This window comes from Rhinoraja longicauda, chromosome 18, assembly GCF_053455715.1.
Source record: "Rhinoraja longicauda isolate Sanriku21f chromosome 18, sRhiLon1.1, whole genome shotgun sequence".
NCBI lineage: Eukaryota > Metazoa > Chordata > Chondrichthyes > Rajiformes > Arhynchobatidae > Rhinoraja > Rhinoraja longicauda.
The window spans coordinates 21,110,045-21,128,219 of NC_135970.1; the positions used below are offsets into that span (position 1 = coordinate 21,110,045).

General features: G+C 38.9%; 1 protein-coding gene across 1 annotated transcript in view; it reads right to left on the reverse strand.

Moving 5' to 3' along the window:
- ttc17 (tetratricopeptide repeat domain 17) overlaps positions 1-18,175 on the reverse strand; it is a 72,637-nt gene that overhangs the window by 19,039 nt on the left and 35,423 nt on the right. The window contains exons 15-17 of the mRNA XM_078415286.1: positions 16,964-17,188; positions 14,782-14,968; positions 7,051-7,215 (exon numbers count right to left, since the gene is read on the reverse strand). Of these exons, the coding sequence (XP_078271412.1) occupies positions 7,051-7,215; positions 14,782-14,968; positions 16,964-17,188 (577 nt within the window). The remainder of the gene's footprint in view (positions 1-7,050; positions 7,216-14,781; positions 14,969-16,963; positions 17,189-18,175) is intronic.

Here is an 18,175-nt window from a genome sequence, read left to right on the forward strand (position 1 = left end):
CACCAAGGGAAGGATGTTGAACAACTGATTTAAATAGTAGTGTTAAGAAACCTATGTGGAGGTGAGGGGAGTAGAATTCAAGATTCTGGTTGGTTGGCTGTCGGGGAGAAAATAAGATGAGTGGGTAAGGTTAGATTGGTGTTACGTTAAGATTACAGGAATATTTTGTTAAAGGAAACCAAGAACACAAATATGGGAGCAGGAGTAGGCCAACGAACCTTCAAGCCTGCCCTACCCTTCAATCTAATCATGACTAATTTATGTTGACCTCAACTCTTCTTCTGTGGCCTTTAGTTTAGTTTTTCCATATCTCTCCATTCATTGATTTAACAAATTTTTCTTAACCTCTAAATACTTCTAATGAACCAGTTTCACTACCTGCAGAGCCACAGAATTCTATAGATTTCCCACCCTCTGCGAGAATAAATTTCTATGTACCACAGGTTTAAATGACCGGCCCCAGACTTTGAGAAACTCAAAAATCCCATCATTTACCCTGTCAAGCCCCCTTACATTACATGTTTGGATAAATTCAGCCGTCATTCTTCTGAACTCCATGAAATACAGGCCCAAATTATTTTGTTTCTCATGTAGGATAACCTTCTTATCCTAGGAATTATTTTGGGGAATCTCTTTTGTATCACCTCCAATGTTACAATATCTTTTACCAAATAAAGACTGTGTTTGGACCAAAACTGTACACAGTATTCCATACGAAGCCTCACCCACACCCTCTTTAATTGCAATAAAACCTCCTTATTTTTATACCCAACCCCTTTGCAAAGAAAGTCAAAATGTCATTTGCCTTCTTAACTACTTGTACCTTCCTGCTAGATTTTGATTCATTTTAGTACACCTTGATCACTCTTTATCTCATTCATTTTCAGTCTCTCCATTTAGATAATAATCTTCCTTTTTATTACCTGCTGCAAAATTAGAGTATCCTTATCACACCATTGGAAACCTTACTCCTTCCTTTACGTCATTAATGTAAATACTAAATAATTGCAGTCTGGGAACTACAGGCCCACAGTACTCCACGAGTTACCTCTTTCCAGTCTGAAAATGTCCCATTTATTCTAATTCTGTTTTCTCCAAGACGGTCAATACAATCTAACAAACTCCCTCCAAAGTTTGAACTCGCTTGGCATACACATCTATGATGATCTGCCCTAAGCCCAGCACATTGATGCAATTACATAGAAAGCTTACGAACACCTCTGCTTCCTCGGAAGTTTGAGAAGATTTGGCATGTTACCGAATACCCGTGTACAGTGGAGAGCATACTGACTTGTTGTGCCACGGTATGGTTTGGTGATTCAAAGCATTAAAAATGAAGGAGGCCGCAGAAAGTGGTGGACATTACTTAGTCCACCACAGGTATTGAGCTCCCCATCAATGGGATCTACAGGAAGCACTGCCTCAAAAAAAATGGCAGCCAATATCAAAGACCCACATCACCCTCATCCATAGTTTCAATCAGGAAGAAGGTATAGGAGACTGCAAACCATTAACTCCAGTTTAAGAATAGCTTCTTCCCATCAATCATTAGACTCATAAACCATCCCTACACAACTCTTTCTTAGAACAGGACTACTATGGACTTTGCTCAGGTTGTACTATGTACATTGGCTTGCACTGAGATGATTGGGTTTACTTGATTATTGACATTATATATTTATTCAATGTTGTTGCTGCAGTTAATATGTCTGTAAATAAGCAGTAAGTAAAAATGTTATGGTTAGGGTCCCGCTACAAATGACAATTAAACACTCTCAACTCTCTTGAATCCATGCACATCTACCTATGTGGCACCTTATCAAATATCTCTTGGAAATCTAAATACACTACATCTACAGGTTATCTTCTATTTACTCTCCCTGCTACATCCTCAAATTTATTAAACATGATTTAACTTTCATGAAACCATATTGACTATGTTTAATTATATTCAGCTTTCAGAAATGATTAGCTATTTCCTCTTTGATTATTGACTCTACTATCCAGCCAATAATAGCTGTTAAACTAGACAGGACTCAACAGGTTTCCAGCCAGATCGAGCAATAGAGTTCAGTTGCCACTAAAAAGAATTGTAAGAACATAAAAATAAAAGGTTGTGTGGTCAAACATATTCATTTGTTCAGTGCTAATCTCACTAAATGGCATTATGTACAAGAGGGGTTAAATAGCCTACTCCTGTTTCTAAAGCCGATAAAGTATAAGTTTAATGGAAATGGAATTGAACACTTAAAAATAACCCGTCAAACAGGCTCAGGATTTTTCTTCCAAGAATAGCATGTTATTCTTGGTAATGCCACTCAGATATTTTTGAAAACTTTGAGTCATTTGGGAACAATATTTTGCACAAAAAAAACTACATTGCATCACCACATCATTAATATAGTAAACTCTCAAGGCATTCTTCTGAAAGATAGTCAATGTTAATGACATCTACCATCTGAGTTTTGATTTCAGACGGTTAAAATGTCCAGGGGCGGCACGGTAGCGCAGCGGTAGAGTTGCTGCTTTACAGCGAATGCAGCGCCGGAGACTCAGGTTCGATCCTGACTACGGGTGCTGCACTGTAAGGAGTTTGTAGGTTCTCCCCGTGACCTGCGTGGGTTTTCTCCGAGATCTTCGGTTTCCTCCCACACTCCAAAGACGTACAGGTATGTAGGTTAATTGGCTGGGTAAATGTAAAAATTGTCCCTAGTGGGTGTAGGATAGTGTTAATGTACGGGGATCGCTGGGCGGCGCGGACTTGGTGGGCCGAAAAAAGGCCTGTTTCCGCGCTGTATATATATGATATGATTTATAATATGGCCTTCATATAAAAAGCTAATTTTTGACAACCTTGCTCGAAATTCTAGCACCTGCTACACCATGGAGAAAATATACACGGTTGAGAAATAGCATGGTCAGATGCATTGACCTAGTGAGTTTCTCACCAGAAGATCAAAACCTAAAGATCTCTTGGACCTAACCATATTTGGTGATTTTAGGTCAACAAGACGGCCTAGATGTGGTTTCATTTGATTGAAAGATGCAGCATGGAATAGGCCTTTTGGCCGACCAAGTTCACACCATCCATCAATGATCAATTCACATTTGTTCTATGTTATCCCCCTTTCGAATCCATTCCACACACAAGGAGCAATTTACATTAGCCAATTAACCTACAAGCATGCACTTTTTTGGGATGTGGGAGAAAAACCGGTGCACCCAGAGGAAACTCGCACTGATAGCACCCAAGGTCAAGATTGAACCTGGGTCCCTGGCGTGTGCCAACCAGCTCCATCATTGTGCCACTGTGCAGTACTTATTTAAGATCTTCCCAATAACTCAGAAAACTAAGCTGAAGTACTCAACTGGCAGAATAATAAGCGCAACGTTCAACAAAAAAGAAAAAGTACAGGTAAAAACCATCAAACATTTTTAGGTTTATCCTTTCTGGTCCAGGTGTATTGTTAAGGTTAGTACATCTAAAGGTGAATTATAATTGAAATTACTCATTATCTTGCACTGATATTTAGTGAACTAGAAATGAGATGGTTAAACATGGTTTATTTTTTTTAATCAGTTTGGGACGAATTGCTCTGATTATTGCCTGTAAAGATTTATTCAATAACTCTTAATTTCATTACAGTGACCAAAGTTATCCTATGTTTTTCAACTTGCTTTCCTGAACAGCTTGTCTCCAAGAGTCAAACTCATACAACACTGAAAAAGAACTACATGCAGACCTTCAGTACCCATCTCTACTAATCTAATTTACTACATATCAAATAGTAGCGGGCATAGTTTTAACGAAAGGGACAAAGTTGAAAGGAGATGTGTGGGGCAAGTTTTCTTTTTAAAAGGAGGGTGGTGAGTACCTGCAATACATTGCCAGGTGTATTGGTGGAGACAGATACGATTCTGGTATTTAAAAGACTTTTGGACGGGCACATGGATATGCATGAAGTGGAGGGATATGGATTATGTGCAGGCAGACAAGAATTCGTTTTAGCATTATGTTCGGCACCGTGCGCCAACGGGCCAGTTCCTGTGCTGTACTGTTCTATATTCTAGTACATAGTCCATAGGCTTCAAAGTTTTGGAGATTCAAGTGGCCATAGAGGTCTTTAAAAATTGTTGTGAGAGTACCTGCCTCCCTTCACAAGGAGCAATTTACATTAGCCAAATGTGCTACAGATCTGAATCACCCTTTAGGTGGAAAATAAATCCTCAGAATCCCTCTAATCCACTTACTCCTGGTCTCAAATCTATACCCGCCAGTTTTAGACATCTCTGATGGTGGGACAATTACTCACTATCTATGCCTCTCATAAATTTGCATACTATCAAATTCCCCTTAGCTTTCTCAGTTCCAAGGAAAAGAAACCCAGCCACCTGGTCTTTCCTAATAATTGAAACACTCCACCCCTGGCCATATTCAAGTAAGGTTCCCCTACAACCTCTCTAGTGTAACAATAGAGAACTGCATACAATACTCCAGCTGTGGCCAAACCAAAATTTTATTAAGTGGTACCATGATCTCCCTGCTCTTATATTATATGTCTAGCTAATGAAGTCCAGCATTCTTCATCACCATATCTATCTGCCCTGTTAACTTTAGGGATTTGTTCATTTAAGGTTCTTCTGTTCCTCAATATTCCCTGCAGCCCTATCTTTATTAGTTCTCCCAACATGCATCATCTCACATTTACTGAGATTAAATTCCATCTGTCACTGCTGCACACAATTTACCAGCAGATCAATATCGTTCTGTAATCTAAGACATTCCTTCTATCAACAATGCCGCCAATTTTCATGGCATCTGTAAACTCTCTTTGAGATTTAATGTTAACCTTGCTGTTTCTCAGAATTACTTTATTTTTGTGATTGTTCGTTGCTTTTATTTTCCAATCTTAAATAGTGTCTTTTCAGATGAATTCCAAAATAACTGCTTTAAAAAATGTTACAATGAGCACAGACAGCAATGCAATGGGTATGCCATCCATTTTTAGAATATTTCTAAACTCTAATCAATTGTGGAAAAAGTAGAAAATTCGATAAATATCAAGTCATTCAGAGCTTACTATGATTATAATATGGATGTTGCCACAAGGAAACAAAAAGATCATTAAAAAACCCCAAGTTGTCTTGCCCAACATGTTTTCCTGATGAGCAACAATCTCATTGATGGAAAATCTCCACTGAGGGATGAACAACCTAGTCATGAGACAAATAACAAACGGACATGTGTTTAACCCAAAAATGTCAATAGAAATTTGTTTTTTCCAGATAGCTCTTGGTATTGGCACTATCAAGTGTTTGAACGGTATTGCCTCCTCAGTAGATTACCAATTTTCCAGGCAAGTTCTTCAAAATATATTGCACAGAATGAAAAACTGAATTCATTCTTTGCCTCTTATCAGAACAAGCATACTGTCAGATCACATATTGTTCAAATGAGTATGGGTTAGTTAATAATCTGGTGAGTAAAGGGGTTTCAGGGAACCAACACTAAAATTGGCAAACTGAAGGAATGAGACAAGTTGGAAACAACATTGTGGACACGACCATTGCAGATGCTGGTTTACTAACAAAAAGACACAAAGTGCTGGAGTAACTCAGCTGGTCAAGCAGCATCTCAGGAGAACACCGAGAGGTGACATTTGGGGTGGGGACCCTTCTTCAGACTGATTGTGGTGGTGGGGGGAGAAAGCTGGAAGACAGGTGGGGTAGGATAAAGTCTGGCATGTGATAGGTGGATACAGGTGAGGGGGGTGGGGTTTAGATTGGCAGATGGTTGGACAAATGATAGAGCTGAAAAGACAAAAAGTGGGAGATATGTGATAACGTACATGGGATAGTATTGGAACTTTGTTGGATTACAAGTACAGATAGATCAGCGAGGAGTGGCATGGAAATTAAAGTGATGGGCAACTGTATGTGGAACGAGTGACCAATCGGTGTTTAATTCATACATGATTGAAGATCAATTCATGGATAGAAGGGTAAGAACGGATTTAACGGAAACATTCAAGATCTGCAGTGTTTTGGCAGAATTGATATGGAGAAAGGTGAACAGCCTTTATTGCAAATGGATTTGACAACAACATTAAAGAATTTTGTGCAGGAATCATACTGGACTTTGTTGAGACTCTCCAGGGAACAATGTCAATGCAGGTCTTGTCTCCCTATCTAAACAAAGATATTCTTGCAATTGAGGGAATCCAAACAATATTCATCAGATTGATTCCTGGATATTTGTCCTGAGAGGAAAAATAAAGCAGACAGCCCTAAACTTTTTATGAATTAGAAGACATGGGATCTAAATGAAACATATATAATCCTTAAGGTTAAGGTTACAGAAGAGACGCAGAGATGACAATTTCTTGACTGGGATGTCGAGAACTAAGCAGGGTGCCCTTTCAGGGCAGAGATGGGAAGAACATTTGCCACTCTGAAAATGGTAAACCTTTGGAATTTGCTGCCCAATAAATTGCAGCTCAGACACCAGATCTACTCAAGGAAATGGGGTGGGGGTTGAATTTTCCAAGAATTTAGGGCTGAGTTTAGGATGCATTAATGCTGAAAGTGATACTGAGGTACAAGACCAGGCATGATATTGAATGATAGAACAGGCATGAGAGATCAAATGGTTAAATTGATTCTATTTCTTATGTTTTATGTCAGAGATGAGCAATAATTGATTTACATGCCTTATGACTCTTATCAAATCTAACTACAAGTGCTGCCATTGAGTGTAAAATCAAAGCTATGTAATGGCATTAAATTATTTTTGTATGTTTGAATGTAATGTTCTCTATTCATGAGGATTATTTTGCTGCTTTCTTTCATTATGTACATTCTTGATCTGAATGTTATTTTAAAATAGTCATTTTGAGCCAAATGACATCATTGTGCATTACAAATTTTTAATTAATACACAAATATGACTTTTGGGTTTAATAAACCTGCACATGAAAATGTCTGTTCAATGTAAAAAATAATTTTATCATATCCTTCAGAGAAACTGGGTATACTAGTAAAGGAATTCACTTTTAACATCAGATGGTGAAGAATCCACAGTTGAGTCTCCAGATGATTCAGAAGGTTCTTTGATGGCTCTTTCCTCTGAGGACTTGACTATTCCCTCTGGATCAGCATAATACTTCTGATGCTCATGAGTTAATACATCCTTCTGACTGCTGTAACAATGGCTTTCTAGGAATAAAGACAAAAAAATTACATGTATATTTTATATTACATTTAGAAAACAAATGCCAATATTACTTACAAAAATGTTTAAAAACCTCAGCACAATTAATTTTGAAACAAATTATTCATGATGTTATAGTTTCAATTTCTAGTAAATCAGTTAACTACATAAATGGTTTTCTCTTTCATGCTGAAGTTGTGAGACAGCACTGAGTGAAGAGTGATCATAACATGGTAGAATTTCATAGGTTGTTTGACATACCAAACTTAAAGGTATGCAAGTAGGAATGGATAGTGTTCTGGGAAAACAGATTAAATAAAGTGATGAAGAAGCAGAGACAGATGTTTAAGGGGATACTTCATAGCTCCTAACAAAGATATGGTATATTGAGACTCAACAAAAAGAGGTATACATCCATACTAAATAAGTTAAGAATGGTGTCAAATTGAAAAAAAAAGGCATACAATATTATGCAAATTGGTGATAGAAGACTAAACACATTTTTGAAACCAGAACCAAATGCTGAAAAATCCATAAAGGGTGAAAAGTAGATTATGGGTAAGTTAGTAAGAAATATAATAATCAGTAAGAGCTTCATCAAATATTAAAAAGGAAGGCAGCCAAGTTAAATGTTCTGAGAGACTGACAGATGAATTACTAACAGAAAGTGAGAAATAGAGATTGCGCGTAAATATTTTGTATCTGTCTATGCAATAGAAGTCGCTTAAAGGATTCAAATACAATGACAAAATCTAAGAGCAAAAGGGAAACACCATATCATTATAGTACACTATCTGGATTACTTGTCCAAGTCCTTCTGCAGAGTCCTTGCTTCCTCTACACTGCCTGCCTCTCCACCTATCTTAGCATCATCTGCAAACTTGGCCACAAAGCATTCAATCTTATCCAAATCATTAATATACAACGTGAAGTGAAGCAGCTCCAGCACCGACCCTCGCGGAACTCCACTAGTCACTGGCAGCCAACCTGAAATGGCGCCTTATATTGCAACTCTTTGCTTGCTGCAATCCAGCCAACCCACTATCTATGCTAGTATCTTCCCTTTAATACCAAGGGCTCTCATCTCCCCTAGCAGCCTGACGTGCGGCACCGTATCGTTTCTGCTCTTCTGTTTTGCTCGCTTCTTGTACAGCGGGTGATATTCGCAATTTTCCAATCTTCAGGAACCACTCCTAACTCTAGTGATTCTTGAAATATCACAACTAATGCCTCCAGTCTCTGAAGCCTCCTCCTTCAGCACCCTGGAGTGCAGTCCATCCGGTCCAGGTGACATCCACCCTCAGACCTTTCAGTTTTCTTAGCACCTTCTTCTTAGTAATTGCCACTCCACTAACTTCCACCCCCTGACTCTCCAGGAATGCAGGCACACTGCTGGTATCTTCCACTGTGAAGACTGATGCAAAAAAGTTATTCAATTCCTCTGCCATTTCTTGATTTCCCATTGTCACTTCTCCTGCATCATTGTCCAGCGACCAAAAGTCCACTCGTACCTCGTTTTTACACTTTATATATCCGTAGAAATTCTTGCTATCCTTTTTTATGTTATTGGCTAGCTTATATTCGTAGTTCATCTTTTCTCTCCGTATAGTCCTTTTAGTTACCTTTTGTTGTTCTTTAAAAACATCCCAATCCTCTGGCTTCCCACTAATCTTGCCTTCTCCCCATAACCCCTGACATCCGTACTAATCAAGAATCTATCTATCTCTGACAATTGTTGCCCTACTGGAACAACTTGGCTGGTGAACTAACTAGTTTGGTACAAATCATTTCAGCACTACAGCCAAGCTGGTATCTGAGTCTGCTGCATTTGCTGTATTAGGTTATTTTATCATTTAACAAAAAGTCTGGTTGTGTTCCCTGGATTGCAATTCAACCTTATCATCAGCACGAGTTCTTCAGTTTGACAGAAATGGGAGACTAGGACATGCATGGCCATGAGATTAGAATGCAGTCAGAAACCATTCTACTGCTAATATCCCATAGTATCAGTTGTAAGTAGTTAGGTAAGTCCCGAATCTGCTCATATTTCACATATTTGAGAGCTTGCACAACACATTAGAGAGCTTACTCAGCGATAACTTGGGACAACTGGCCAGAGAATTCAAGGGCATCTTCAACCTCTTGCTTCTACAGTCTGAAGTTTCTACTTGGTTCAAGAGGGCATCTATTGTACCAGTGCCCACAAAGAGTAGCACTTACATCCACCATAATGAAGTGGGTGAGATTGGGTCTGTTGTGAATCAATCGCTCCCTCAGAAATGATCTGCACCCACTTTAATTTGCCTATTGCCTCAAAAGATCAACACCAGATGATATCTCACTGGCTTTTCACTCTACTCTACAACATTGGGCTAACAGGAAAACATGGTCCTGTCATTGACCACAGCTCATTGTTCAACACCATCATATCTTCCAAATTCATCATCAATTTCCAAGACCCTGGTCTATGCACTTCCCTTTGTAACTCGATCCTTGACTTCTTCATCGACAGAACTCAATTAGTGTGGATCAGTAACAACATCTCCTCACTGACCCAACGACATCAATGTGGTTGGCTGAATCACCAGCGATGAGTTAGTGTACAGGATAAAGATAGAACACCTGGTTGAGTGGTGCCGCAACAATAATCTTTCCCTCAAGGTCAACAAAACTAAGGAACTGATTATTGAGTTTAGAAAAGCGAAGTTAGGAAACCATATGCCAATTTTCATCAGTGGGTTGAATTTGCAGTGTCAAATTTTGGGGCATTAACAACTCAGATGACCTGTCCTAGGCCCAGCTCAAAGATGTATTCATGAAGAGAGCATTCAGTGCCTCTAATTTCTTAGAAGTTTAAAGAGATTCGGCACATCTCTGAATACTCTAATAAACTTTTACAGATGTCCTGTAGAATGTATCCTGATTGGTTGCGTCATGGCCTGGTATGGCAATTCTAAAGCACAGGAATGCAAGAAGTTGCAGAGCATGGTGAACTCAGCATGGTCCAACATGTCTCCAACAATTCTTATGAACTTCTACAGATGCACTGTAGAAAGGATTCTATCTGTATGTATCCCACCTTGGTTTGGCAACATCTCTTTCCCAAGACCACAAGAAATTGCAGTTATGCATTTAGTGGAGTTCTTAACACAGACCAGCCTCCCCATCATCGACTCCATCCACACTCGAAGCAGCCAGCATAATCATTGACTTTTTTATCCAGTCATTCCCTCTTCTAGGCTGTGGTCCTGATCTTCCAACCTACCTCATTGCAGACCTTGCATCTTTTCTCTGTAACTGTAATGCTACAATGCTTTAAACATTATATTCTGTACTCTTGTAATTTTCTCTTTGCATTAGTTTGTTTACTTTTCTAAGGCTTTATTGTACCCATTCATGCTATGGTTTGACTGAACTGCACACAAACAAAAGCTTTTCATTGTATCCCTGTCCACATGACAATAATAAACCGATACTATTAAAGGAACAAAAAATTCTTCACCAATATTCGCTAAAGCATTTCAACCAAGGGAAAATTAAAGGAAGAAGAATTACATTAAAATAAGCACTGCTCAGAACTTTGACATGCCAAAACAAATTACATTCAATACGGTACTTTTTACAGTTAATTACTTTATTTCAACAAGGTATTGATTCATTTAGACTAAGGAGCTAAGAAACATGCAAGGAGTGTTCCACCATGAAAAACAAAAACAATAATTATGTCCATAACAAGTGTTACTTCTAATTTCAACCCTTTTCCCCTTTGTAGGAGGAACATGTTAGCTCAGTTCCTACACAGCTCACTTTGGATAATGATAGTTGTTGTCCAGAAATTTCATGCGAAACTTGAAGTACAAAGTCATAAACAAAAGTTAATTATTCATCATGGTGGAAACTAAAAGATATCATTACAAGATTATGCTGTAATGTGCTACAGGTTAAAAATAGTTGTGCCAACATAGGTCTTATGGAAGTGATCGCCCTGGTCCTTCACAAAAAGTAGTCTACAATACAAAATGTTATTAATTGACTGAAATTATTACCAATATTTAAATTAAAAACGGAAATGAATCTTAAATAAAGAACAGAGGTTTGAAAAAAACAGCAAAATACAACAGAAGTATAACAATTCCCCTCAGGTAACTTCTTAAAAAATTCAATGAACATTCTACTTGAACCTATTTGTTATTTAATAAGACCACGACGGATCTGATTTGAACTTTATTGCCACATACTTGTAATCATTTGGCTCCTTATTCTTTGCTTATCAAGAATTAATTTACCTGTCTATTTTAAAAATATTCAAAGCCTGCTTCCCTTGACCTTTGAGAAAGAGTTCCAAAGGATCGACTTCTGAGAAATATAATAGCCTCATCGCTGCCTTAAATGGTGACCGTTCATTTCTAATTAGTGACCCCTTGTTTCATACACTCTTTCAACCTTTCACTCTCTCAAGAGGAAATATCCTATTCACATCGACCGTGTCAAGACCCTCGGGATCGAATGTTTCAATTAAGTCCCTGTGCACTCTTCTAAATGTCCTACTCAGTCCAATGCTGTCCATTGCAGGTATTCTCATAAATTTCTCTGATGAGTAACACATTTACATCCTCCCATAAATAAGGGGAAAAACACTGTACATGGTTCTCCACTGCTCACCAATGTAGAATAACCCCCCCAACCTTTACATTCAATTCCTCTTTCAATAAACAGCAATTTTCTGATGCATGCCTTTTGCAAATTATGTACGAGGACACCAAGATCTCTGGATATTTGCATAGCTCTGCAATCTCCCACTATGTTGATGTATTTTCTTTATTCCCCTCCCCCCCTCAAAACAGTAGTGGAGGTGCTGCCACACAGCGTCAGACACCCAAGTTCGATCCTGACTACAGGTGCTGTCTGTACGGAGTTTGTATGTACTCCTGTGACTGCGTGGGTTTTCTCCGGGTGCTCCAGTTTCCTCCCACATTGCAGGCTAACTGGCCTCTGTAAATTGGCCTGAGGCTGTAGGATAGAACTAGTTTAGTTTAGTTTGGAGATACAGCGCGGAAACAGGCCCTTCAGCCCACCGGGTCCGCGCCGACAAGCGATCCCCGCATATTAACACCATCCTACACCCACTAGGGACAATTTTTACATTTACCAAGCCAATTAACCTACAAACCTGTACGTCTTTGGCATGTGGGAGGAAATCGAAGATCTCAGAGAAAACTCACTCAGGTCATGGGGAGAACGTACAAAATTCCGTACAGACAGCACCCGTAGTCGGGATCGAATCCGGGTCTCTGGCGCTGCATTCGCTTTAAGGCAGCAACTCTACCGCTGCGCCACCATGTCGCCCTAGTGTATGGGTAATCGCTAGTCGGTGTTGACTTAGTGGGCCAAAGGGCACGTTTCCACACTGTATCTTTAAACTAACTTAAAAAGAAAAAGTAATTTGCCCATACTATACTTGATCAGCCAGATCTTTGCCCACTTGCTAGCCTATTAATATTCTTTTGTAGTTTTCTTATGTTCTCTTCACAATTTACGTTCACTAACTGAATCGAGGGATATGGGAAGAAAGCAGGAATTGATTTTGGATGATCAGCCATGATCATATTGAATGGCGGTGCTGGCTCAAAGGACCGAATGGGCTACTCCTGCACCTATTTTCTATGTTTCTATGTTCCCACATATCTGTCTTATCAGCAAATTTGGCAATTATATCTTTGGATCCTTCATCCAAGTCAGTTGATAAATTGTAGAAAGTTGAGGTCACATACCCATTGCCGTAACTACTTGTTGCAACTTGCCAACTAGAAGATGATTAATTTATGCTTACTCTCGGTTTCTTGACTGTCAACCAATTCTCTATCCATGTAATTTGTTTCCTTCTAAATCAACAGGTTTTATATTCTGCAATAATTTGTGATGTGGCACCTTATTAAATGCCTTCTTGAAGTCTCAGAATAGCGTATCCATGGTTCTAAGGAGTGGACTTGAACAAATAACTGATTCAAAACCTAGGATATATAAATTGTCTTTATATACCATCAATGCAGTTGAGTTGTACCTTTCAGATGTTGCCTGGGCTAATTGATTATCTCTGTGACACAACTAATGCTCTCATGTCTCATTCTGGAGTATAATCTAGGCCAACATATTTACAATGTATTGAGAAAGTATTGTATTATCTATAATACTGTATATTCAATAGATATTAAATTGAAAAAACCATAGATGAAAAAAATATTTTTAGTTCATTAGGCAAAAAAGATAATAAACCCTACAATATTTGTTCAATGGAAAATCAACCAGGGATTCCCATGAAAGCCAATAATAAGTGTTTTGCGATTTCAGCCCTGGAGAACTACATCTTAAGTTTAATATTGCTGTCATTTCAAACGTACGTGGAACAGCTGATTTTGAGTAAATCTGGTTGGGCAATAGGTTATCCACCATTACCCATCCATATTTCTCACTCACTCTCTGAATAATCTCTGTAACCATGAGCAGATACCTGGCCTGGTTTCTTCCCCTGTCTATCTATGATCAGTTAAATTAATAAAGTATCAACCAAAAATAGAAACTCTAACCTAATGCTTCATTCACTCAATGCAGTAATAAGAGGGGCACAAGGAACAGTTTTTATGATTGGATGTGTCAGAATACTGAGGCGGCTGATGTACTCAGAATCCAATTTCAAAACTTGGTTCAGAGTTACAGCATGGATACAGGTCCTTTGGCCCGTAAAAGTCCATGCAAACCATTGATCACCCATTCACACTAACTCCATGTTTTCCCACATTCTCCACCGGTAGGTTACAAACAAATGGCAAGTATACCAGTCGATACAAGTGCACAATTAATGCATTTCTTTCATTCTTTCCTTTTACATCAATGCTCAACATAGATTTTCTTTCTGTGAAAATTCTCTTTCATTAATAAATGTGATGAGGCAGAGCTGTAATCTAAACTGCATGCCAATTAATTGTCAAGAGGAAGGCCGCTAATAGATAGATGTGGTACGGTATGGTAAAATGAAGTTTTAACAATACTTACTTTCAAAGTGATAGGGGCTTCAAATTGACATATTGAAAATAACAGGCAGCATTGTACAATTTTATATAATTCTAATCATTTTCAACTCTCACGTTGCATATTCATACTAGGCAAAAATCATAATTTATAATAAATAGTTATCAAAGTACTTCACAGATACATCCAATCACATTATAAGAATTCATCCTACAGTGCATGAGAAATAACAAATTTAAAATTTAATGCACAAAGATGCCTGTGGACTGGATACTCTTTCCATTACAGTACTGAGAAACCATCTTCCTCAGATTGTGTGAATAAATTCAAAATCACTAAGTTTTCACGTAAATTCAGTCTTTACAGAATTTGACACAATTAAAATTTCCACTTCTTTGTAGGCAGATCTGATTAACATGATTTCAGTAGAACATCATATGGAGCCTAAACCTGCTGCACATTGGATACTTATTTTAAAATAAAATTAATTTTGTTGGAATGATTCTACATGTTCTCTTACCTTCAAGACTCGTATCATTGCTTACCTGCACATTTTGAAGATGTAATGTTGTACAGAAAAGGATAGAACTGTAGGCAACGGATTAACTTCAGGTTGTTGTCACAATCAGGGCATCTAGTTGTTCTTTCCATTGCTGTTCTGAATGCTTGAAGAGCAGCACTAACATTCCTCAGGGCCAGATAGGCATTTCCCAAGCTTAATAAGGTGAGTGGCTGTAGGTGAGGAAGTGTGTGTGTGGTTGGAGAAGTGGGGGGGGGGGGGGGGAAGGGAGAGCGGGAGAAGGGAAGAAAAAATATTGCTGTTGATTAATGGTACTACAATTTTAAAAAGACGCAAATTTTGGCAGTAACTGTAATCTCAAAAGCTGAACCAAACATCTGACAAGATATTTATTACCACAACCGCATCAACCCCTCCCAAAAAAAACCCTGCACATATCAGTGTGCAAATGGCATTGGTGTATAAATCTTCTCCCACTGCTTTATTTTTAGGAATGCTCTTTTTATTTGATTGAAAATAAATTAATACTTTCTTCAGGAAAGTAAGGTCACCAATGATTAAAAATGCCATGTTTTGGAATCATATTTATTCCATTAGCAAAGTACTGCAATATTTTAGAATTTTGTTAATCACATCATCACATCACAAAAACAGTTTCTGATCCATGTCACTACCTGTGGAAACTGACTACTGCATTTCCTACACCACATGTGTAATGCCCATTACAATGAAGACCCCAGGTTGTGTAGTGCAACATTTTCCTTCATTCACCTACTTGCCTTCACTAAAGTTCTTCTTCCCTTCTTAACCCGAAAATCTAATTGACCACAGAGGTACACTTAGGGCTCACCCACCCCCCCCCCCCCTCAAAGTTTCTTAGTCTCAGTAGTCCATAAACAATCTCTTGACCAAAAAATAATTATGCTCCGAAGAATGCGGAAGGATCTACAGGTGTGTACATTGTGAGATTATTTATTGCAACAAGATTTGGGCTTTACATCCTCTGAACCAGACATTTCAGGAGCAAATCAAAACTTATCCCATTACCCACAAGTTCAACAGGTCAACCAGTGGACATTTGGTGCTATTATGAAGTATGCAGCCACTTCCCTAAAATTATTATTGCAATGTTACTTTATATGTTTTGTGCAGAACTAATATTCATTATAAGGTATAATAATGTTAAGATTATGTATTTTATAATAATAATAATAATAAACATTTATTTTATATAGCGATTTTCCAAGTGCTCAAATACACTTGACAAAAACAGTCATGACATAAAAACAGACGAACTATCCTGACGGAGAAGCGGCGAACAAATAGCGCCAGCGTCCTCTCACGTCAGGGTCCAGCAGTAGACAATAAAAACACAAGACACACAATTACAATTTTAACACAAACAGCCATCACAGTGATTGCTCCAGGCACACCCTCACTGTGATGGAAGGCAAAGAAAAGTCTTATCTCCTCCTCATCCTTCTCCCGTGGTGCCTCGAGGCGATCGAGGCTCCTGACTTTTGAAGCCCCCACCGGGCGATGGAAAGTCCCAGGCCGAGCCGAGCAGGCCGATGAAGGTCCTGAGCCCCCACCGGGCGATGGAAAGTGCCGCGGCCAGGCCACGCAAGGCGATGAAGGGCCTGCGAGCGGGTCGATCAAACCTCGCGCTCCGGGGCGGTCAAAGCTGCTACAGCTGGAGCTCCCGAAAGCCGGTCGCCAGCCATGGACCTGCGAACTCCAGATGTTGCGGTCTGCAGGGCCCACGGCCGAAGCCTCCGAGATGGTAAGTCCAGGCCCTGCGACCGGAGTCTTCAAGGTCGATCCCAGCTGGAAGCCGCCGACTCCACGGTGTTAGGCCATAGCGCGAACGGAGATACGACACGGTAAAGGTCGCATCTCCGTTGAGGAGGAGATTAGAAGAAAAGGTTTCCCCCACCCCCATAAACAGAGTTAAAAATAAATCAAAACATACATTTAAACGATAACAAAAGACAAAAACAAAAAAAAGACAGAGACTGCCGGTGAGCCGCAGCTGCAGAACGCAGCCACGCCCCCACATTTTAAGATTATCTTTTGCAGATCTAGTGTTGCATGACAATTTTTAAGATATTGAATCAAATCCTTTGTGATATATAGAGAATGCACACAACCTTTGACCATTTATTGGTTGAATGTAGCATACATCATTGATTTCATGTCTAACTCACCTCTGTGCTGTTAATAGCAAGTGCTTTTTGCAAAAGAGCAGCAGCATCCTGATGTAGGTGAATATGAATGAGTAGGTTAGCCAGGTTGACCAGTGGAATGTCCATGTAATGTTCAGGAACCACATTTAGTGCTCTTTTCAAACAGGCAAGAGCAGAGGTTGTGTTCCCAACTGCTCGCCAATAAAGACCTGCTTCATTCAACAGTAACCACATCGGAGCAATTTTCTAGAAATAAAACAAGAATGCATTTGGCCATCAAAATCAATGTTTACATCAATCAAGAAATAACATTCATTAGGTCACAGTTATACAAATTCAAATATTTCTACCCAGTTAAGTCTATATTACACAATGAAAAATAAACTGCTGGAAGAACTCAGCATGTTTTGAAGAAGGAAACCGACCCAAACTATCGACTGGCCATTTCCGTCCACAGACATTGCCTGACCCATCGAGTTTGGCCAACAGTTTGTTTTCAGCTCAAGATTCCAGCATCTGCAAGCTCTTGTGTCGTCCATGTCCATATTATAATCTAATATATTTATTATCGGTAGGAAAATAACATGTTCTATCTTGTTGGAGTACGAGTGTACAGTGAAGCATAAACAATATGCTATTGAAAAAAAATATTGTTCGTTCTTTTCAAAGCACAGTTCTTTCACAATTACTCTGTGAAATAAACTGATTACCTTAAATCTACATTTCAGGGTTATATACTGTCCACTGAACAGTATCTTAGATTCAGCTATTCAGATCTATTTTGACAGGAAGAATGAGCAATGTGAACTAAAGGGGTACAATTTTTAAGGCGATCTAGGAATAGGGAGGATTTGGGTGTAGGCTTACATTTTTGAAGGACTAATACAAGTTAAGTTCAAAACAAATGGGAATTTTAGAGTAGCCTATGAAAGAAAGGAACTTAGTCCAAGCCTCTGTAAATCAGAGATTAGGTCTCATGTAGAGAATGATCAGTTCTGCAAGATTTTGGGGTTGTTTCCAGTGGCAGGAGGATCAGTAACCAATCTGAGGAAGCAGTTCCAAGATGATTGATAGAAAAGATAGAGGCTAGCTCTCCAGTCCCCAACATAGCACCTGCCAACTGGAATACACTGAAAGGATAGTGGGAACAAATTCATTTAATTTACCCAAAAGAGAATTGAACAACTCTTCACAAAATGTCTGAGTGTGGAGTTTGCACATTCTCTCTGAGAC